Source organism: Chionomys nivalis, chromosome 20, assembly GCF_950005125.1.
Source record: "Chionomys nivalis chromosome 20, mChiNiv1.1, whole genome shotgun sequence".
NCBI classification, from domain to species: Eukaryota; Metazoa; Chordata; class Mammalia; order Rodentia; family Cricetidae; genus Chionomys; species Chionomys nivalis.
Window position 1 is genome coordinate 32279676 of NC_080105.1, and position 22152 is coordinate 32301827.

General features: G+C 42.7%; 1 protein-coding gene across 2 annotated transcripts; it reads left to right on the top strand.

The window, feature by feature from the left end:
• Positions 1-3882: 3882 nt before the first annotated feature.
• On the top strand, positions 3883-17026 carry F11 (coagulation factor XI). 2 transcript variants are annotated; one of them, XM_057752722.1, is made up of 14 exons: positions 3883-3937; positions 5897-6059; positions 7529-7635; positions 8298-8457; positions 10042-10151; positions 10485-10644; positions 10990-11099; positions 11192-11354; positions 11437-11543; positions 13160-13328; positions 14038-14213; positions 15347-15442; positions 16085-16224; positions 16865-17026. In XM_057752722.1, exons 1-14 carry the CDS (start codon positions 3883-3885, stop codon positions 17024-17026), a joined length of 1878 nt encoding a protein of 625 aa, XP_057608705.1. The 2 variants fall into 2 exon arrangements, with proteins under 2 accessions (XP_057608705.1, XP_057608704.1); XM_057752721.1 differs by having other exon boundaries at positions 11192-11351; positions 11428-11543.
• The last annotated feature ends 5126 nt before the right edge of the window (positions 17027-22152 follow it).

Consider the following 22152-nt stretch of genomic DNA (forward strand, 5'->3'; position numbering starts at 1 on the left):
CAGGAGATTAAATATGGAAGAGCTAACGGGTTAGCCACAGAATTTGGCGATGGAAAGTGAAGAGGTAGGAATTACCCCAGGAGCAAATGACTTTGGTCAGATCTGCCTGGATCCCTATGACATGATTTCCTTTTGAAGCACCATAGCTTCAACTTTTACTTTTGTACACAATAAATAGTTTTGTCTTATGCTGTGTGGAAGTTGTTTTATACTTAAAAGGGAAGAAGTGGTTTGTAGTGAAAATCTTGTTTCTCAGGTTGTGGTTTTGGTAACTCTAGAGGATGTTAGCAGAGCTTACTGTGTAAGCCTGTGGCCTTTGCTTTCTCAAGGAATGGCCTCATTCGGGCAAAGCAGCATTTTGAGATGTGAGGCTCTCCCGTGGCATAAAGTATTATTATAAAGTTGCCAGTTGGGGGGGTCAGTTGGACTGGAATGTTCTATTTTTCATCATGTGTTCATACACAAAGTAAACAAAGGAGCCTCATGGGTCTAATATGTGCTTAAGAGGCTGAAAGAGAGGGTGAACAATGTCACTTTCATGTGAGGCAGAGTGAGGGCACAAGGCCCTAGATCTTTGGCAGCTCCACCCAAGAAAGGGCATGTCAGCTCCGAGGAAGAACCCTCCTCTTCCTGTGTCGCATATGGGGAACACACAGCACATTGCTCATTGCGTTCTAGAGCTCAGCCCAAAGCTCCAAGGACTGCCTCTTATCTTTATCTTTTTTTCTTGTAATTCTTGTTTGTGCCTACCTGCCCTACTAAACTATTGGCAACTGAAGAAGGCTCTGTCTGTCTGTCACTCTCTTGTGTGAGCACAGTACATTATCTTCTTTTAGATTTCCTTTTATCATTTCTGTTGATGTGTCTTGTGATGGTGTGCTATGTGAGCACCGGTGCCTGGCAACAACAGATCAAAACACAGCACCTGAGTTAACTGCAACTGGTTTCTAACATAGCAAGGCAAGTAGAGTAGCGCTTCATGCCATGATCTCTTCTAAGTGACGCGCGCACACACACACATTCATGCATACAGACAAGATACACCCTCAGGAAGTTGTTCACCTTAACTTTCTGCCCTAGCAGAAATGTTTCTATGTTTCTATGGAGGATGTTTCAAATTTACTATCAAGTTGATGATGCCTTTTATATTTCCCCAAGAAGTTCGTCCTTTCCTTTCCACCTCTGTTTTGTTCTTTCTATAGGAGTGTGTGTTTTTAAAGATTTATTTTCTTTATGTATATGAGCACTCTACAGACTTTATGTCAGGAGAGGGCATCAGATCCCAATATAAATGGTTCTGAGTCACCATGTGGTTGCTGGGAATTGAACGCAGGATCTCTGGAAGGGCAGTCAGTGCTCTTAACTGCTGAGTCCTCTCTCCAGGCCTTGTAGGAGTGTTTTAAAGGGTTGCCTAGTATTTCATACCCTTGTTCATCTCTCCATAAAGGTATGACTATCTGGCAGGTTAGAATCTATTCAGAAAGCCCCTAGCGGTACAGCTGTGACACACAGATAATGGGACTGTGCCTCCATGTCCCCAAATATTGAAATTCTGAAAGTCAGCTGTTTAAGAAGCTGATGTTGGCACTCTGTCCCTGAACTAAGTGCATGTTTCCTTTGGTGCATGTGGCTTCAGCAGATCCCATTTCTTTCTGGTCTTCAGAATGATTTTTTTAATTAAAGTTGCACTTGTAAACACGAGCTCATACTTAGGTTTTTTTTTGTCGGAAATTGGGAGCCTTTCCAGAATCTTCAATCATCTTTCTCTGAAAATACTTAAATTAAACATCAGAAAAACAAAACAAAACACGTATTTATTTATGAGTATCTGTCACAAAGCACCCTCGGAAGTCAGGGGACAACCTTTAGGAATCAGGTCCTCTGTGTGCGTGTGTGTGTGCGTGTGCGCATGTGTGTGTTTATGAGGTTTGGAGACCATGAAGTAGTCTTTACAGCTAGCTCATGTTTTTGTTTTGCTTTGGGAACAGGGCTCTCTCTATCTCTGTGGTCCAGGCTGTCCTCAGGCTTACTGTGTAGACCAAGTTGGTCTTGAACTCAGTGATCCACGTGCCTCTGCTGCCTTAGTGCTGGGATTAACAGGCTGGTTATCACCACACCTGGCTAGTTAGTGTTTAATATTAAAATTGAGAGACAAGAAGGGCAGTGAAGCAAAGCAGATGACCAAATACCCATCAGCCACTGCTTTAGACTACAACTCTAATAACTTATTTCTGCTCCAGTGATGTGACCCGTAGCCGAAGAAGTCTGGTAAGAGAGGACACAAAGCGTCTTGTTTTCCCAAGAACACTTGATCCTTCTTGCAGCTCATGGGGACCCCTTAGCAGAAATACAGTTGTGGGGGATGGTTTTCCTCGTTATAAACTGCAGCAAGCCCTACCCTTGGGAGGCCTCCGTGTGTACAAAGTCCCTCATCCTCCGGGGAACCTCCCTGCTTTGTTATTGTTGGTGGCATACACGTAACAGCACATACCACTTTGGAGGTTGGCATTTGAGTCTCAGTGAGCCCTGACAGAAAGCCTGTGAGAACTGGCTATGACTATAGATTTCTTTTTCATCGTCAGTATTCATGAAGAGGCAACATGTGCGCTTTGTTCCTCAGCATTAATCACATCTCCGACGGCATCTGAAAAGTTGACGTCGTAAAAAAGAAAACTGGAAGGGCAAGGCAGGACACTCCCTGATAATCTGTAGGCTCAGCCTCTGACCCCCAGCCTCTGGCCCCCAGCCTCAAGTCCCCAGCTTCCAGGCCCCAGCATCCAGCCTCTAGCTTCTGACGTCTCTCCTCCCTTTGCTCTACTGCAAATCTCCAAGTCCTTCTGATTTCTGTCTTTCTCTGCTCAGCTTGCAGTTGAGTTAGAATTAATGGTGCACTGCTGGCGTTTCAAAGCGTGAGTATGTATACATTTGGCAGGCAGGCACTCTCAATCTGAGTTTGCCCAATGGCTAAGGCAAGGTCAGGTTCTCTGGCCATCTTGGTGTGCGCTGCTTGTTTGCGTACACAGTGTAAAGAAAGCACACACATTTGGTGTGTTGAAAGAGCTTGCTGCTCTCCTGAGGTAGGTGAGGTACGTTTCATTAGCAGGGACTGAAAGGACCTTTTCTGACACCAGACACGCTGAGCATGCTGAGCGAAGACAGGATGTCACATGACAAAGGAAACCAGTACAAATAATAGTTTAAGGAACATTGTCCTACGCAAGCTCATTCAGAGGGGAACAAGACTACATTGAAGAGAGAAATCACCCCAACTGAGGACTGCAGCGAAGACAGAAAAAGTTCCTGCAGGTATGGCTTTAAAACTGGGCATTTCTCTCAACCACGTGTGCCTAATAGTGCTCCCTCTTCTGCAACGAGAGCTTAACTTTTTCTGTATGGAAAGATTGATTTTTAAAAGGTATCTGATTTTACATTGCAGATACAATTAGTCATACCCTACAGTCAGTCAACTTGAGAGTGGAGGCAGAATGGAAGACTAGTAGCTTGTAGTCAGTAAGAAGTGTTTTTCAAGAAAAAGAAACTAAAGAGCAATACAGAAACTAGATATGAGTCTGTGTGTGTGTGTGTGTGTGTTAACAGCTTTTTCAGTATTTAGTAGGGCATGTATATTTTCAAGGGACCAAGACAATATATTAACAAATTTTTAGTTTTTTTTTCAGAAATAGAAATTGTAAGGATAATTATATATATGTGTGAATTATTTATATGTGTGTGTGTGTGTATGGAAGGAGGGAGAGAGAGTTCAAAACTGAAAACAAAGGAAATGAGTTGGAAGAGAAAATAAAGATGGAAAATTGGAGCAGGGAGGGGGTTATATATTTGCACTTTAAACTCTAAAATCATTGACATTCTTCTCTTTGTAGGATGACCTCATTACATCAAGTGGTATATTTTATCTTTTTTGTCTCAGTTTCTGATGGTAAGTGTTGCTTTATTTTTCCCAACATACTACTTTTATTAATTATTTGGGAATTTCATGCAGTTCACCCTGATCACACTTACTTCCCCTCCCCCACAGGTCCACCCTCACACCTTTGCATCACCTCCCCCCGAAAAGCCTCACCAAGTCCAATTGGTGTTGCCAATGTACTCATTGGAGCACGGTCAAATTCACAGCAGCCGGTCTTTTAAAGAACACTGAGTCCTTCCCTACCCCCTGGCAGAAGCCATCAACTGTGAAGAGCTACACTTCAGCATCTTAATCACAGCTTTTAAGGACTCTCTTCAATATTTAAATATGGCCTAGAAATAGCTCATTTTCTGACCTGTAGAGTCGGAAACAACATAAGTCTACGAAGAGAAATTACATGCCAATCCCCACATATTTTGGGTTAATTCCATACTGCTAACTCCAGGGAAGGAAGTAAAATCATTTATTTTCCAGTCAAGATTTCCACTTAAGGGGTCCAAAGAAAGAAAGAGATATAAACACAGGATTACAAAGAGACTATCCCTATATCATCTGCATGATGGTTACGTCTATCTACAGACCTGCATCTCTATCTACCTAAATAATGTATTGCAGTGATACCTAAGACAATAGCAGAAAGCTGAAAGGCTTGAATCACCTCTCTGATTAGTGTTCTATAAGGCATTCAGTCCAGCAACACACATACACACACCAACTCTGGGCTGAAAATGTTATCAAAATATTGATGTACAGCTTACCCATTTGGTTAATTTAGCTATTGATTCTGTTTATTAATTACTTAATATTCAGTAGACTTAATTAGTACAATTGTAACTTAATATTGGTCATAACAACTCAATATGAATATTTTCACCCCATGTTTGTTATTTAAAATGAAAATTTAAAAACTCTTTTAAAAGTAATTTATTTATGTTACATTGACTCCCTAAGACTGTCACTGGCCTTTAACCAAAGTAAATTCTTTTTGGTGTTGCACATATGAAAAATGGCAAATATAGGTAGAGATTTAATAAAATAAACACTTTGCAAAAGATTAAACTATACAGTTTATAATTTAGTTTTTATTTGTGATAAGATTGCTACTCATGTTATTCCTTCATTGTCATTGTTTGAAATTCCATTGTTATTTCCTTGGTAAATTGTCAGTACTGTCTTGACATATTTGTTAGATTTTGTCTTTTGTTTTGATTTGGTTTGTTTTTCAAGACAGGGTTTCTCTGTGTAGGCCTGGTTTTCCTGGAACTCACTCTGTAGTCCAGGCTGGCCTCCAATTCAGAGATCCACCTGCCTCTGCCTCCCAAGTGCTGGGATTAAAGGCGTGTGCCACCACCGCCCGCCCGGCAGACCTGTAACCTTTTATGCAGTCACTAGGGAGCAGTCCCAAAGGACACAGAGCCTATGGATTATTAAGTATCTCTTTCTAGCAACAGAGGACTTTAAAATTTTTATGTTCTCTGGATTTTTATAAGAAAAACTTACCTGAGGTTTTAACTCAATTTGACTCAACGGATTTGAGTCTTCTCTGAGACTTCTATGTTCTTCTCGCTGGTAAATGAGTCCACTTTTAACGTTAGCATGACATCGTAGGAGACGCCATGCGTCTTGGCTTTTAGTATGTTGTGGTGTTAAAGCAATGAAGGAGGGCTTTCCTGAGGATCATGTTTTACAAACCAAAGAGCTGAGAAATCATTGAATTGCTGCCGCAGCCTTCCCAAAACAATCACTCACAATGGTGGTGCCCCCAAGGCCAATACGTTGTTTGTGGTTTTATTTCCATCTGGGGCTGTTCACTACAGAAGCTAACCTAACAGTGTTAGTTGATCTGATGTCCGAGTTCAGGCATAGTTTACGGGAAGCAGGCGGGGTAGCGTTGACTTTATCGAATTATCTAACGGTAAGTGCCTACCAAAATCCACAATAACGTGTGCCGTGTGTGTCTAATCGCAGGCTGTGTCACTACGCTCTTCAAAGACACCAGCTTTCAAGGAGGTGACATCGGTACTGTTTTCACACCGAGTGCCAAGTACTGCCAACTGGTCTGCACCCACCACCCACGGTGCCTGCTCTTCACGTTCATGGCTGAGTCATCTTCGGATGATCCTACCAAATGGTAACTCCTTATGTTTCTCCGAAGAGCAATTAATTTCAGAGGCCGGTTACTTACCACTGCGGATTACCTCCACCCAAATTCCCTCCTGTCAGTTTGTGAAATGTGACATCACCAGCTGGAAAATGAGTTCTCCTTCCACTGAATTATTGAATATCACAGAAAGGACGAAGTCTAGGTACCTTTGTGAAAAACTGCAATGCCTTTTGAGATCTCAATGTTAAGATCGTATTTTCTGTCTTCTGCGTTTTGTCTTATATTTTGTCATTTTGCTGCTATTGGTTAATGGTAGTGGCTGTTATCTAGAACTTTCTTCTAATCATTCAATTAGAAAAAAAGCTTATAAGAATACCATGAAGAAATATTACAATAATCTCCTGCACCCTCTAATATCCTATTATGTCTGCTTTACCAACCTGTGGGTATTCACAGCTAAATACTGGAAGTGATTTTAAACTTTCATAGCCTTGCACCTCTAAATACTTCAACAAACATTTCACAACAGAGGAAGTATAAGAAACTTAACAATGTTACCCTACACCATTACACACTTCAAATATTATCTATAGCAGCTAAATTCTCATCATATTTCACAGGTTTCCTATGACTGTTTTGATTCATATTTTTATTCATATTTTTAAAATCTTGGGTGGTATTCCATCCATTTCTGTCTTTATGCTAAACTTGAAATTTAATATGTAACCTTTTATGAAAACAGCTAAGTCGACACTATCTTTGTTCTTGCTGGATTCACAGATTTCCGCATACTACCATAAACATGAATTATTTTTTTTGAAAGCTAGAACAGAGATTGGCAAACCTCTTATTATGAACAAGGCCAGGCATAAAACTTTAGGTTCTGATGGACCAGTTGCAAACAGAAGAACATTCTCTATTTCTAACACCATTTAAAAATGTAATCATGTAGGGGCTAAAGGGGCAACTCAGTGGTTAAGATCACTGGCTGCTATTCTAGAGGACCCAAGGTTTGTCCCCAGCATCCACTTGCAGAGGTTTGCAATCATTTGTAACTCCAGCTCCAAGTGTTCCACTGCCCTCTGCTGGCTTTCTTATGCATGTCAAACGCACATGCACGCATGCATACGGGGGGGGGGGGGGTGAGGGAGGGAGAGAGAGAGAGAGAGAGAGAGAGAGGTGTCTTTACAATATGTAGTCCTGTAAAACAGAAAACCATTCTAGCTCATTGCCCATATAACACTGGTAGATTTTTAACGACAGTTTAGCAATAGTTCAGAGTCCACCGCTCCTGTCCGTGTCCTGTTGGAGAGGAGGGTCATATGTGTTCTTTTAAGTGTAGGGATGTTGAAATTAAAGCAAAGTCAGAGTCTTGTTAAGTAAACATTTGCTTTGGCCCGAGACCCAGTGGTTTGTTTCCTTCTCTTTCACCCAAGGATCCACTCTTCCAAAACATGAATTCCCACTGAGGAATGTTATCTTTTCCCAAAGAACAGGTTTGCTTGCATCCTGAAGGACAGCATCACAGAAACGCTGCCAACGGTAAACATGACAGGAACAGTTTCTGGATATTCGTTCAAGCAATGCCCTCAGCAATTAAGTGGTACGATTTCTTAACAAATGTCATAAATAGTAGCCATTATAGTTGATACATGGAATTGCTTCTGATATAGATTTATGGCATAAAACACTACCATCCAGAATTAAGATCTCTCACTAAGGAAGAACCTTCTTACTCAGAGTAGAGCATGTGGGTATCTGTATTCGCCCCCCCCCGCCCCGCATCGCCCGCATACACACACTCTCAGTCATGAGCATTTCTCAATTCATAAAGTCGTGTCAGCGCACAGATCTTAGTTCTTATTGACTTCTTCCTCCCAGCCTGAAATTGTACACAAAAGCCCTTATTATAGATACTAATTCAAATCAAAAGGAAAAGAAATTCCAAAGACTGAAGCGGCACATGTCTTAATAGTGAAATGCATATCGTTCTATAAATTAACGAGTGAATCAATTAGTTGGTGCAGTTTAGGCTCTAGGTCAGAAAGAAAATGCAGATTTCCAAGCTTAATGTTGTTCCTGTATAAGAAGGACATCAGCTTCCTCAAAACACCTCCAAGAGGAAGTAGGAATTACATTACACAGAGTGAAACAAAACAAGGGGCTTCGCTGGGAAAGTGGACAACAAAGGAAAGGTCTGAGTCTAGGGGGCCATTGCGGAGGCAGCACTGCTGTCGCTGCTCACGTTCCTGCCTTCATTTCCAGCTTGCAGCAAAGATGTCTATGTGGACCTAGACATGAAGGGCATGAACTACAACAGCTCGGTCGTGAAGAACGCTCAGGAGTGCCAAGAGAGGTGCACCAATGATGCCCATTGTCACTTTTTCACATACGCAACAGGGCGTTTTCCCAGTGTGGAGCATCGGTGAGTGGACTGTTGACCGAGCTCCGGGACAGAGGAGTGCCAGGAGCAAGAAAACCACCGGCTCCTTCATTATTTTCATCAGTTTGAAGCCTAAGTTTACGTAGCCCCCCCTCCCAGAAACATTTGCATAATAGCAATCACTGCTTTGTCATGAAAAGCTCATCAAATGTCTAATAAGCACACACTTAATTCATAATCAAGATTTTGTGTTTCAGGGCTGGAAGATGATTCCATGTGTAAATGCTCTATCTGTGCAAGGATGAGGACCCGGGTTTGGATCTCAGTGCCCATATAAAAGCCAGATGCAATTGTGCTTGGGGCCTGGGGATTGGATGAGGGGGCAGAGATAATTATTGGGGTTCACTGGCCAGTGCCAGGTTTAATGAATTCTGTCTCTCATTAAAGTCCTTCTCTAGACTTCCCAATCACGTTTGCATACCCACATCACACACACACACACACACACACCATACACAATACATATAGTGCAGGCTCACAGACTCTGTTTCAACAACACTGCTGTAAAGCATACATATGCTTACCCTATATTTGAACTAATTTCAAAAACACAACATTTTTACATTTGTAGTTCAGCGAGAGAGCTGTGAGTGGATTGATTGGCAGTGCTCTTCCCAGTCTAAAACATAGCAGTCCTGACCTAAAGAATCAGAAATAAAATCTATTTATCCATCTAGCTGGCTATACAGCTCTGTTCCTTCCCTACGATGAAGCAATTGAAGCCCATGGACAAAGTTTTGTACTGTTTCTTGTGGGGTTTTGAAACCTTCCAGAAAGAAATCTATTGCATAATAATATAAAAGTGATCTGTTCACTAAATGACTAAATCTGCATGTTTAGCTTTTAAATTTTATTAAAATTATATGATTTGTTCTTTTAACATTGCGTGTGTATGTGTGTGTAGGTGCTGTGTATATACATGCACAGGTGTATAGGTAACTAGAGGTCAGAAGAGCCATCCTCCAACTCCCAAGGTTCATTTTTCGATTTAGGACTCTTTGTCATAATCCAGATTTGCACAATTAACTTTATTATTTTATGGTTGGGTTTTTAACACTTTCTATTTATAATCTCCTTTCTACAGTTTTGAAAAAGAAATGAAAGGAAGCAAAGCATTAAAGATGCATTCAAAAATCAGTAATAAAACATGGAAAATAGCCTTCTATGGTTCTCTGTACTTCCCCCCTCAGAGGACAGTTTTTATGTCTTAGACTTAATAGAACGTGAACTGCAGGTCAGGAAAATGTTCCTAGGGCTTCTAAAAAAGCTCACTTAGAGGGCTAAAGTTGCAAAGGTCTAGAGAAATGACCCATTTTCACACTCCACCCCTCACACCACATCAGGCCTCTCAGGTCGTCATGGAAGAGATAACATTGTTCCTGAGTCCACAGGGCCACCCTATGGTTAGAGAAGCTGCCAGAACTCAACTAGCCCGGCAGGTGAACACTCCTCCGAGCAATTCCTTTGTTATTACAGCCATTTCCTCCCTGCAGATGGTAATTTCTTATCCTCTTGTGCTTTTATAGACTCAGAAAGAATAATATTTTTTGTTTTTGTTCTATGTAGTAAAACTTGTCTTTTGAAGTACACCCAAACGGGGACACCAACCAGAATAACGAAGCTCAATAACGTGGTGTCGGGATTTTCACTGAAGTCCTGTGGACTGTCTAACGCGGGTAACTATTGTTTTCTCTATGCGGTATTTGCACATTAAGCCTGCAGAATGTTGAGGGTGTGTGCAATAGGTCAAACTTTGCAAACAGTTGATGCTCCCTGATGAAGCCGACCCAGTCACCTTTCACTGTCTTCATGTGATGTGGTTCATTATGTCCTGGAAAGAATTTCTTCTTAAATTCCCACTAATAATCTGCTTATTTTTAATAAATGAAAAGGTAAAGATCTTTGGAAGAACTTCCTCTTTTTAATAAAATGAACAACCGCTGTCTGGAGTGTCTATGACGTTGCCCGTCCCCTGACATCCTAACACAGCTTCTACTTCTGTCGTACAGCTTGCATTAGGGACATTTTCCCGAACACGGTGCTTGCCGACCTCAACGTTGACAGAGTGCTGGCCCCAGACGCCTTTGTCTGCCGACGCATTTGTACGCATCACCCCACTTGTTCGTTCTTTACATTCTTTTCCCAAGAGTGGCCGAGAGAATCTCAAAGGTAAACAGGGCAATAAAAATGTGCTACACACACAAGATAGGAGACATCCAAGCAGCAGGCTCTTTGAGATAGGCTGAACCTGTTGGAAGCAACAACACCAGGAGCAGGGAGACTCCAAGAACACTCACAATAGGGCAAATTCCAAGATGCTTTGATAAGTTCTCAGTGACATACAGTTTACGGAATGTAATCCAGTGTTTCAAGAGAGGTGGTAGGGACGTGGTTGCTATTAAATGCTATGAGCTGACTTGACTTTTCACACACGCTGTAAGAGGGATCTTTCTCTTGAGTATGTTTTGCACGATTTCTCAGGATTTCTTTATACATCCCCCTTTTATCCCGTAGACATCTTTGCCTCCTTAAAACATCTGAAAGTGGATTACCAAGCTCGCGCATTACAAAGAACAATGCGCTTTCTGGCTTCAGTCTCCAGCATTGCAAGCACAGCACCCCAGGTAAACAGTGAGCTTCCTTCTCAAAGGTCCCGAGGAGAAGAATGAATGCGAAGACCACATGTTTCAAACCTGCCTTGTGCTCTGTTGTCTAGTATTCTGCCATCCGTCCTTCTACAACGACACTGATTTCTTGGGAGAAGAATTGGATATTGTTGAAGTGAAAGGCCATGAAACCTGCCAGAAAACGTGCACCAATGCTGTCCGCTGCCAGTTTTTTACCTATTCCCCATTTCGAGGATCTCGCAATGAAGGGAAGTAAGGCACGAGTCAGGTGGGTGTGTTTGGGGCACCTCTTTGTAGAACGTGTTATGTTTATACTGTATGTTTTCAACCACAGGGGCAGATGCTCCCTAAAACTGTCTTCAAATGGATCTCCAACTAGAATACTTCATGGGAGGGGAAGCATCTCTGGATACACTTTGAGGCTGTGCAAAATGGATAATGGTGAGTATTTAAAAACAGTGCAATGGAAGGGAAATATTCAACTGAATGTGAACACAGAGCTAGCCAACAACCACCACAGAGGGGTGGAAACAGTGGCCCAAGCCTATATTCCCAGCATTCAGGAGGCTGAGGGAGGGGAATCGGGAATTTGAGGCCAGGTTGGATTAGATAAGAAGATCCTGTATTTAAAAGGACAACAAAAATAGACACAGAAGAGAGATAATTTGTAAGTTAACAAATTTAGAAATTTTCCTTTATCCTAGCTTTTTCCCAACCTTCCCATGTTTGAAGCATATTAATCAATTCTTCATTAAATCCTAAATGATTTGATGAATTGAATATATGTTATATCTATATCTATACATATCTATAGCTACATCTATATAGATATTAGATATATTTTTTTTTAGTCATTTCAGGAAGAATTTCCTGAAGAGACAGACCCAAAGGGCTACTTTTTATTTTCAAAACCAAAAAATTTTTGCTTTGTTTTAATTCTCAGATATTAAGCTATCAACCAGGGCATTAATTAAATCATTTTCTTTCCACTTGATCCTTCAGTGAAGCATAAATAAAGATTACATGTATTGCTTAATGCCCAGTGTTATGATGCCATGTAAATTGCATTGTAACTGGTTTTCTGAACAAAATGCAACGCTGCTCCCTGCTTGTGACAGTTTTAGTAGTATAAACTCTTGTGTCACATCATTGGCTGTGCTAGAAGGTGACTCGATGCTCAACTTCTGATTTATAGCACACTCAGATGTTCTAACGTCCTAACTAGAAAACACGCCTTCCTAGAATTCAGAGGCTTCTTGGCAATCTCCGGGTGACCCAAGACTCTTAAGAAAGTGAATTAAGTTGAAGTTCATATATCCTCTATTTTCCTCATGATAAATTTACCAAATAAGAAGGAACATTTAAACCAAGTATTGTCTTAATTCTACTTCTTAGAGGTAGATAGGACGATTACAAAATACTGTTAAGTGATGTGGGCATGCTTTAAAAACCGAGTTCCAGATTTGATACCTTGATAAATTGAAGGTTCTGTTTTTCACCCCTTTCTGCCTTCGTTATGTTCTTCTCTGTTGAATTTATAGAGTCTGGCCTGTGGAAGTGACAGACTATATCAGCTACAGATTGATAGCTAGAGGAGAAAATATAGAAACAAATAAAACTGTATGCCCTTTCAGTCTGCATTCGGAGGTGTAAATTAGAGAAGCAGGTAGCACTGTGCAATATTTTCTACATAATACCCTCATGTAGAGGGCACGTCTCACTGAGGTGTTTGTCATCTTTACACTGTGGTTGGTCTCCAATGTAATTTGACTTTCTAAAGACACCTAGCAACGCTACTAGAAGATGTATTTCCTAATCCCAAATGCAATGTTGAGCACTGTATACTTTGATCATCCTGTTTAAACTAATGGAACAGACATTCAGATGTAACTTTTACTGAAGGGCTTCATTGAGCTACTGGTAGTATGTCCTAGTTACTGCTCACTCACTAACCTAAAGGCTGCTTTCCTGCTTATGGGATGGAACGCTCCCTAGAGATTTCTCAAGTCACAGAAGGACCCACGACAATGACGCCATAGGTGCTTTATCTGTTGTAGTGTGCACAACCAAAATCAAGTCCAGGATTGTCGGAGGAAGTGCATCTGTTCACGGTGAGTGGCCGTGGCAGGTAACCCTGCACATCACCTCGCCCACCCAGCGACACCTGTGTGGAGGCTCCATCATCGGAAACCAGTGGATACTGACAGCCGCTCACTGCTTCTCTGGGTTAGTACTGTGGTTGTCCTCCTTGGGACACACCATCATTGGATGTGGGTGAAATCTGGGACCATCATAGTAGTAAATAAATACTTTGAAAATATAGATGATCCTGCTCGCCAAACTTATTCTCTCTCAGTGGGGAGGGCTGACTGCATGGAAGAGTCAACCGCTCCTCATCTGGCAGCCTTAGAGCAGGTGCCGGAAAGGACCATTGATGTGAATGATTCCCAAAGGCTCTGCAGAGCACAGATACCCATGAAGCACTAATGTTTGGGAATTGGCTGCTGAGCGATCTTTTGTGATGGATGTGGATCTTGTATTAATCTGTTGCTTTCATTGGTTAATTAATAAAAAAAACTGCTTGGCCTCTGATAGGGTAGAATTTAGATAGGCGGAGTAAACAGAACAGAATGCTGGGAGAAAGAAGCCGAGTCAGGAGTCGCCATGATTCTCCCACTCCAAACAGATGCAGGTTAAGATTTTTCCTGGTAAGCCAGCTCGTGGTGCTACATAGAATATTAGAAATGGGTTAGATCAATATATAAGAGCTAGCCAATAAGAGGCTGGAACTAATGGGCCAGGCAGTGTTCAAAAGAATACAGTTTCCGTGTAATTATTTCGGGTATAAAGCTAGCCATGCGGGCGGCCGGGTGCTAGGAACTTAGCCCGCTGCTCTTGTTTCAACACTTTTGATTTTCACTCGTTTGTTCTTTAGGACAGAGGCATCTAAGCACCTGCGTGTCTATGGTGACATTGTCCACCAATCAGAAATAAATGAAGATACAGCTTTCTTCAGGGTTCAAGAAATCATCATTCATGATCAATATAAGGCGGCAGAAAGTGGGTATGATATTGCCCTGCTGAAACTGGAATCATCGATGAATTATACAGGTATATAGAATTTTTGGTGGAAAGTGACCTACAAAGCCAACTAGATAAAGCGCTCAGTCTTGGAGCTATCACAGTCTCATCGGCCAGGCCCATGCTACAGCAAGACCAAGAAAGGGCTGGAAAGATGACCTCACTCTGTTGAGACTGATGGTCTTGTCTTAGAATACTAGATCACACTCTGAGAGTGCAGGTGAAGAGACTTGCCTTCGGGCTTCTTCAGGGACACAGAATGACATCACTTTATAAAATACAGAAATAATAAGAATAATATAGATTGACATTCTGCTTTAGGGACAAACGACTTGACAACGGGATTAAGCAAATGCCACAGAATATTAAACCTGGTTAAAATGAAAGCTTGTATAAAGATGAATGTCTTACCCTTTCCTTGCCCCTCTCACTTGGGATGCTTTTATTATATTGTTATTATTATTTAATTTTTAATGTTCATTAGTGTTTTGCTGCATGTATGTCTGGGCAAGAATGTCAGATCCTCCAGAACTGGAGTTACAGGCAGTCATGAGCTGCCATGTAGATGCTAAGAATTGAACCCAGGTCCTCTGGAAGAGCAATCAGTGTTCTTAACCACTGAGCCATTTTTCCAGCCCCAACTTGGGATATTTTGTATTCAACACTGAACACAAGATATAAAAGTATATGAGAAAAAGATAGCATGAATATCATAGAGAAAGCACACATAATGTCAAATAAAGCAACCATCTTTTCTGGGGAGAATAGAAAAGATTCTGGGCTAGCCAGCTTTTCATCACTGATCAAATACCTGGGGGAACTACCTTGTAGGCAAGAAAGGTAATCTGGGCTCTCATGACGTCAGAGGCTCCCACCTGGGGTTGGGGGCTCTGCTGGAGCCTTTGATGAGGAACGCAAGAGGAGCAAACTCTTCATCTCATGGATGTTGGGAAGCAGAAAGAGAGAAAGGAAGAGGCTGGGGTCCTAAGAGGGGCACACCCTCCGTGACCGTGACCTCTTGTCCATTTAGAGGACGCCCCTTCCACCCTCTCGAAGCAGCGTCACAGACGGAGTGAAGTTTTTGGAATACGGACTTTCAGGGAGACACTTCAGATCCAAACGGTAGCGGCTTCTGATAGCTAATGTATGATTTCCACGATTAGATTCTCAGCGGCCGATATGCCTACCTTCCAAAGGCGATGAAAACGTGCTATACACAGAGTGCTGGGTGACTGGATGGGGGTACACCAGATTAAGAGGTAACAAAGAATTCATCTATCTCGGCTCTATCCCGAAATCCAGGAGCAGAGCTAAACTATAGCCCTTGCTTTCTCTCTAGTCACATGACCAAAATGTGATTAAAGGGACCCTAAGCAATTACAGGAGTAATAAAAAGACCAATGTATCTGATTAAAAATATTAAATATGATTGCCCTCTCTCAAGACTATTTTAACTGAATACTTTTAGTATAAGAACACTCTCTGTGGGCTGGAGAGATGGCTCAGTGGTTAAGAGCAGTGCCTGCTCTTCCAAAGGTCATGAGTTCAATCCCCAGCAACCACATAATGAGGTCTGGTGCCCTCTTCTGGCCTGGAGACATACATACAGATAGACTATTGTATACATAATAAATAAATAAATATTAAAAAAAAAAGAACACTCTCTGTAAAAAAAAATTCTAGCTTGGTTTCTAATTATTTTGCATGAAAAGAAATTCTACTTAGTGTCATAACTAATTTTAAAATTAATAAAATTAATAAGATGATATATACAATATTGGACCTAATGTCTTCTTTATACTCCATAATTATAAAAATTAATTAAGCTTAGTAATTTTTATGTAAAAATTTGACTTTTAAATATAATTGCATTATTATTCCACTAAAATGATCTTTTTCAGGTGAAGTACAAAATACTCTCCAGAAAGTCAAGATACCATTGGTGTCAAATGAAGAATGTCAGACAAGATACAGGAATCATAAAATAACCAGCAAGATGATCTGTGCAGGCTATAAAGAAGGGGGGAAGGACGCGTGCAAGGTAAGAGGGTTCCAAGCAATCAGTTCCATCAGATGGGGGGTGAGCGCTTACTGCGTTTTAAAAAAACAGTCCTACCCCCAGCACTGCCCCTAGATTGCTTTCTGCTGCTGTGAGGAAACTCTGGTTTATTTAGCTCAGGGCTACAGTCCACCGTAGAGGGAAGCACCCTGGGTTAGGAACTACAGCAGAGGCTGTGGAGGAATGACACTTACTGGTTTACTTCTAAACTCATGTTCAGCGACTTTTCTATTGTAAACATTTATTTATCAGTTAGCAATCAAGACGTGCCCACAGGTCAATCTGATGGTGGCAGCACATCAGCTGGAGTCCCTTCTTCTAAGATGTGTGGGCTTGACAGATCAGACTAGCCAGCAGCAGCACACAGGGTGGGTTTTAGGGAGACTATACCTAAAATAGAAAAACTGGAGGGGTAAGCAATTGCATGTTTAGATCCTTGTGACAGGGCCAGAACTTTAGGTAAAAAAGAGAGAGAGAGAGAGAGAGAGAGAGAGAGAGAGAGAGAGAGGAAGACAGAAAGACAGACAGACAGACAGACAGAAAGTGCTGTGAACAACGCTTATTTAATACGCGGAAGTGTCTGCAGTGGTCCGTGCATGTTTCCTCTTCTTGCCTTCCACAGGGAGATTCTGGAGGGCCGCTGTCCTGTAAGCACAATGGGGTCTGGCACTTGGTGGGCATCACGAGCTGGGGTGAAGGCTGTGGCCAGAGGGAAAGGCCAGGTGTCTACACCAACGTGGCCAAGTATGTGGACTGGATTTTAGAGAAAACTCAAACGGTATGAAAGAGTTAAGTAGGTATCATTTGGTGGCCCCAGAAGATTCGTCCACAAGAGAGGGCTTGATCCTAGTGACGAGGACACCGGGATGCTGTATCCTCCACTGTAACAAACCGAAGGGGCTTGAAGGATGGAAGAAAATACAGAAAGAAAATTTATTTTCAGAACTCCTGATCTGCAAGAATCATAGATTGTTTTCCACATCCGTTTTCTACTCAATGAAACAAAGGCAGCTGGGAGATATTTTTAAGATAAAAATACAGCAGATATACTAAGAAAGTATTGAGCAGAGGTCCTGTTGGCCTTTTAGTCTCTGTGACAAGTACCTGAAGCCGTTCATGGACGGGACGAAAAACTTCTCTTGCCCACCTTTCCAGAGGTTCCAGCCTGTGACCTGCTTGACTGCCTCCATTGCTTTAGCTTGAGGTGAGGCAACAGGAGCCTGGAAAAGGAGTTGTTTGCTTCATGGTAGCCAGAAAGCAAAGGGAAACAGGAACAGGGAAGTACTGGGGACAAGACGGGTCCTTTAAGGAAACAGTACCACTCATCTACTTCTTCCAGTGACAACCCAATCTGTAAAGTTCCCACTCCTTCCCAGATTGCACCCCCGACTGGAGACAGTTCACATGCGAACCTTAGCAGGCACCAAGAGATCAGATGGAAATGCCAAGAAACCATATAAAGGTTGATGAATGCAAACTCAAAACCAGAAGAAATGCAGACAAGAGCATACAAGGACCACTTATAGGAACCTGTTTTCTGCCTATATCGAATATGGAAGATGCCGAAATGAAGAGAGATGTGAAGGCAGGGGGCAAGACTGGTACAGAGCCTCAGCAGAAACAAGACAGCAAGTGACGACATGGAAGGATTGATGGAAGATCTTCTGCTGTCCTAGGGGAGTCTATGGAGTGCACACTCACCCGTATGGGCACTGGGTCTGGCTGCTTAGGGAGGCTGACAGAGTTCAATGATGGGTTTTAAGGAAAAACAAAAACAACAACAACAACAACCAGAAAAACTAGAATCTTTGTTAGATTTTTAAGTGTATATATGTCTCCATGTGTGTTTGTGTATGTGCAGGTGTGGGTCAGGGTGGAGGCGGGGCAAAGATCAGCCTTTGCGTTCTTCCTCATGAGGCATTCACACTGTTATTTCGAGAGAGTCTTCTGGGAATTTGGTGCTTCCTAATTAGGCTAAACAAGCTATCCAGTAAGTCCAGAGTCCTTTCTGTCTCTACCTCCCAAGGCTGGGGTTGAGAACACGTGCCTTCGTGCCCAGCTTCAATTTTTCCCTCTCCCTCTTTGAGTGCACACAAGTGCACACACACACAACACACACGCACGCATGCACGCACACACACACACACACACCATAAAGTGTATGTAGAGGTTAACAGACAACCTTTGAGAGTCTTCATGAACCAATTCTTTCCTTCCACCCTGTGAGATCCAGAGATGGGCATTCAGTATTCAGTCTCAGTGGCAAATATCTGTACCGATTTAGTCATGTGTCAAGCCAGCTGGCCTGGCTTCCCGCAGATGCTGGGCATCAAAGTCCAGTCCTCAAGTACGCCCAGCAAGCGTTTTGATGGACGGAATTCCCCCTTTCCTTTCCAATGTTCTCTCTGTATTTTCTCAAATTAGTCTGGACAGGCACAGTGGACGGTGTGAAAGCAGACTCTATGATTTCCATAGGGCTGTGCTTAGGAGGAGCAGTTCCCCAAGAACGGGCACCTTGATGATTCATGTGCTTGTCTTGGAAAGCAGCTCTGCACAACCTATGCTCCCATTGGCAATATTTTGGTAAAGAAGAGATTGATGGAGATAAGGTAGACAAGCCAAAGCCTCCCTGAGATCTGTCAGAGAGTGCAACTCTACAGAGAGCTGAGTAATGAATGTCGAAACCATGCGTAGTACAGTAAAAAGTAATTTAGGAGCCAACATGGTTTGGGTGTAGTCTTCAGCATCCTCAAACAGCTCCCTATATTCCTGATTTTGTCTAGGCATGGGGCAATAATGTAGTGTTTGAAACTGAGATGACATCATTTTCAATCACTATACAAGCTGTGCAAAATGACAAACGTCTATTGAGCACAAGTATGTGATAGTATCTCATGGAGCTTTGGGGATTTAGGCATTGTCAATAAATTATCCCCCATTTCATGAAGCTCAGAGTCTATTTAGTATGAGTCAAAGAAAATAGTACAAAATGTACACTCCCAGACAGAAATAAGTAGGATGAAGGAGGAGGAAGAGTTAGCATACAAGCTAAGCATGTGATGAAGAAGAAATGGTTTCAAGCAGGGCAAAACAAAGGCAACAAGGCCCAAAGATCAAAGTAATGAATTCAAAAGGCTTGTTAGAGTAAAACAGAACTGGGCTCGAACATCGTCCAGGCTTCGCAATCAGCAAGCAAAGGCTAGCATCTTTGATTCCCCGTTGATTTTGTATTTCGCATAGAACAATGTGAGGATGCAGTTGTGAAGGAGAGGAGGTATTTTTGTCTTCTCCGAGAAGTAGTTAAGAAAGATGTACATTTTAGTTTTTCAGTATTTAGCTATGTGCAATATCTTAATTCTGAATATTTAGTACCTGCCTGTGATTCATGCACAAAAACACTCTGGGCTACAAAATGTACAACGAGAAGATTCACTGCTCCAACACCAAGAGATGGGACATCTGTGTGGTGGCCAGCACTGCCTCCCTAACCTCCTCTCCTGGAGCTAGCACTGATTGTCCTTGACAAGCCTCTCCAGTCTGTCACAGAACGTGAATTCCACTGCAGTGTTGTTATGCCTCCACCTGTAGAATGTTACTGTTTGAAACTACGTATTGGTTCTTTTCTGGTCCCTGAGACACATCACTCAACATTAACAACTTTGGGTGTGTGTGGGGGAGGGGCAGATTTATTTTGGCTCATGGCTTTTGGGTCCAATCTACTATTGCTAGGCCCCAACACTGTGGCATGGTGGACCCGAACCAGATGACAGCACAGAAAGAAGTGACCCACTTCTTCAAGGTGGTTCCCACCTCATAAAATTCCCAGAACATCCCACCATGAAGCCACCAGCTGAGGAACAGTCTTTCAATTAGAGAGCTTTTTGAGGGGTGGTATGGAGGGTTAGGGACAGTTCCTCTGCAAGCTGTTCAGTCTGTAACTATTTTAACAGTTTGTTATTTGTCCACTAGATGGCGCCTTTATACTTCTTTGTCTCCCTCAAACTCCAAGCAGGAGGCCAGAAAGCAACCTGCAGGTTTAAACAAATTCTCTGTGAGTGTAATATCCGGGCCTATTAAATCAAACTGCTTCAATTCCGAGATTCCTACCTTTTAAAATATAATTGTTGTAAAAATTTAGTCCCTAGTGAGTAGTTTTTCCTTTACATAGTACTTTCCCGAATCCCCAGCTCTGGCTTCCACTTCCCTTTACTAAGTAGCCAGACCCAGTGCCCATACGGGTCAGTGTGCACTCCATGGACTCCCCTAGGACAGCAGAGATGTTCCATCCACCCGTCCATGTCGTCACTTGCTGTCTCGTTTCTGCCGAGGCTCTGTACGAGTCTTGCCCCCTGCCTTCACGTTTCTCTTCATCTCGGCATCTTCCATATCCTAGCTGCAGAATCAACCCCCTGATTACTTAAAGAACCGCTCAAATTATGTCATACTTGTTGGGAACAGGCTGCCTAAGGACTTCAAAAGAAAGAAGTGCATTCAGTGTGGCGACCGTTGCAGGTCTGGCTTCCAGCGTGGCTGGATGATGTGGCTCTGGCGTCCTCTGGGAAGCCAGGCATAGTGGTTGGGAACACAGTGACTGTGGAATCCCAGTCTCTAGTGTTTCTCCACATCACCACTAGAGAGTTTGCTCTTAGCCTATGCACTCCAGCCATGGAATGCCACCCTCCAGTATCCCCATCGAGTTAGCACGTGCAGACACTTAACCACTGGCCATCTCAAACCGAGGGCTAATAAAACTCTCTTCTTACTAAGGGTCTGTCTCCTGTATTTTGTATAATAACACGAATCCAATGGGCGTACACCAAAACACATGCATACAGAAACACATACAAATACACACATGCACACATACATCTATGCATATACACATGCATGCATACACACAAAGCACAGGCGCACACACACACACCACCCAACACATATACACACACACCACACAATACATAGACACAAATTCACACAGCCACACAGAGCAATGCACACATACACAGACAACATGCACACATACATACACACACAGCAATATATGCATACACAGACATTCATATTCATATTTATAGGTAGTTTCAGATTCAGGCGCACTAACAGCCCATGGCTCAGATCTCTCTGTAGGTTTCCCACAGCCATGGTTCCTTGGCTCCTCCTTGCCCAGCCTGACTTAGTCACACACCAACAATGGAGCCCATGGGAACCAGTTTCCATAAGGTTAGAAATTTAGGTGTTTTTTTGACAATGCCACAAAAGGCCACCTAGAGCTGCAGATCAACTAGAAAGAAGTTGTTCGTCTCACATGAAAGAGAGAATACCTGAGGTAGGGGGAAACAGACGCGTGGACAGTGTTTCTAAACAAATCAGCTGGTTAGGGTGCTGGAAAAAAAAGAAAACTAGGAAACCAATGACAAGAATGGGGACAGGGATTCCTGAGAAAGCGCAAATGAACTCTTTAGAGCTTGTGCCCGCCAGAGGGCACAGTGACTCTGTGGAGAAAAGCCCTCGGTCCAGGCTTCAACTGGTTGAAAGTTGAAAACCAGCTGGAAACTGGCTCCCTGCTCAGTCCCATTTACACTGCCTTCTGCAGGGAGCCCTCAGGTTGCCAGCCTCGGTGGGGGCACCTAGAACAAAGCCATAACTCAGCCTCTCCTCAGCTCCTCTTCTGAGTGTGGGGGATCAAGCTGTGTGGAGATCCCTGACAAGATATGGAGAACATCTGTGTCTGGCTCGCGGGCCCTTTTAGGAAAGGATGCATGGGGCAAGCATCTGTGTCTGGCTTGCGGGCTCTTTTAAGGAAAGGATGCCATCATGTGCTGCCTGCATGGGGCAAGTGGGCTCAGAAGGGCCTGCCAGACAAGCAGGGAGGCAGGTGGTGATCTGCACAGACAGAAGGTCTTTCTAACG

What these genes read in the sequence shown, in the direction of transcription:
- F11 (XM_057752721.1), top strand. Translation starts at nt 3,883, where the DNA reads ATGACCTCATTACATCAAGTGGTATATTTTATCTTTTTTGTCTCAGTT. An exon ending in CTGTGGACTGTCTAACGCGG is followed by an intron (nt 10,152 to 10,484) that starts GTAACTATTGTT and finishes TCTGTCGTACAG; the next exon opens with CTTGCATTAGGGACATTTTC. An exon ending in GGGGTACACCAGATTAAGAG is followed by an intron (nt 15,443 to 16,084) that starts GTAACAAAGAAT and finishes GATCTTTTTCAG; the next exon opens with GTGAAGTACAAAATACTCTC.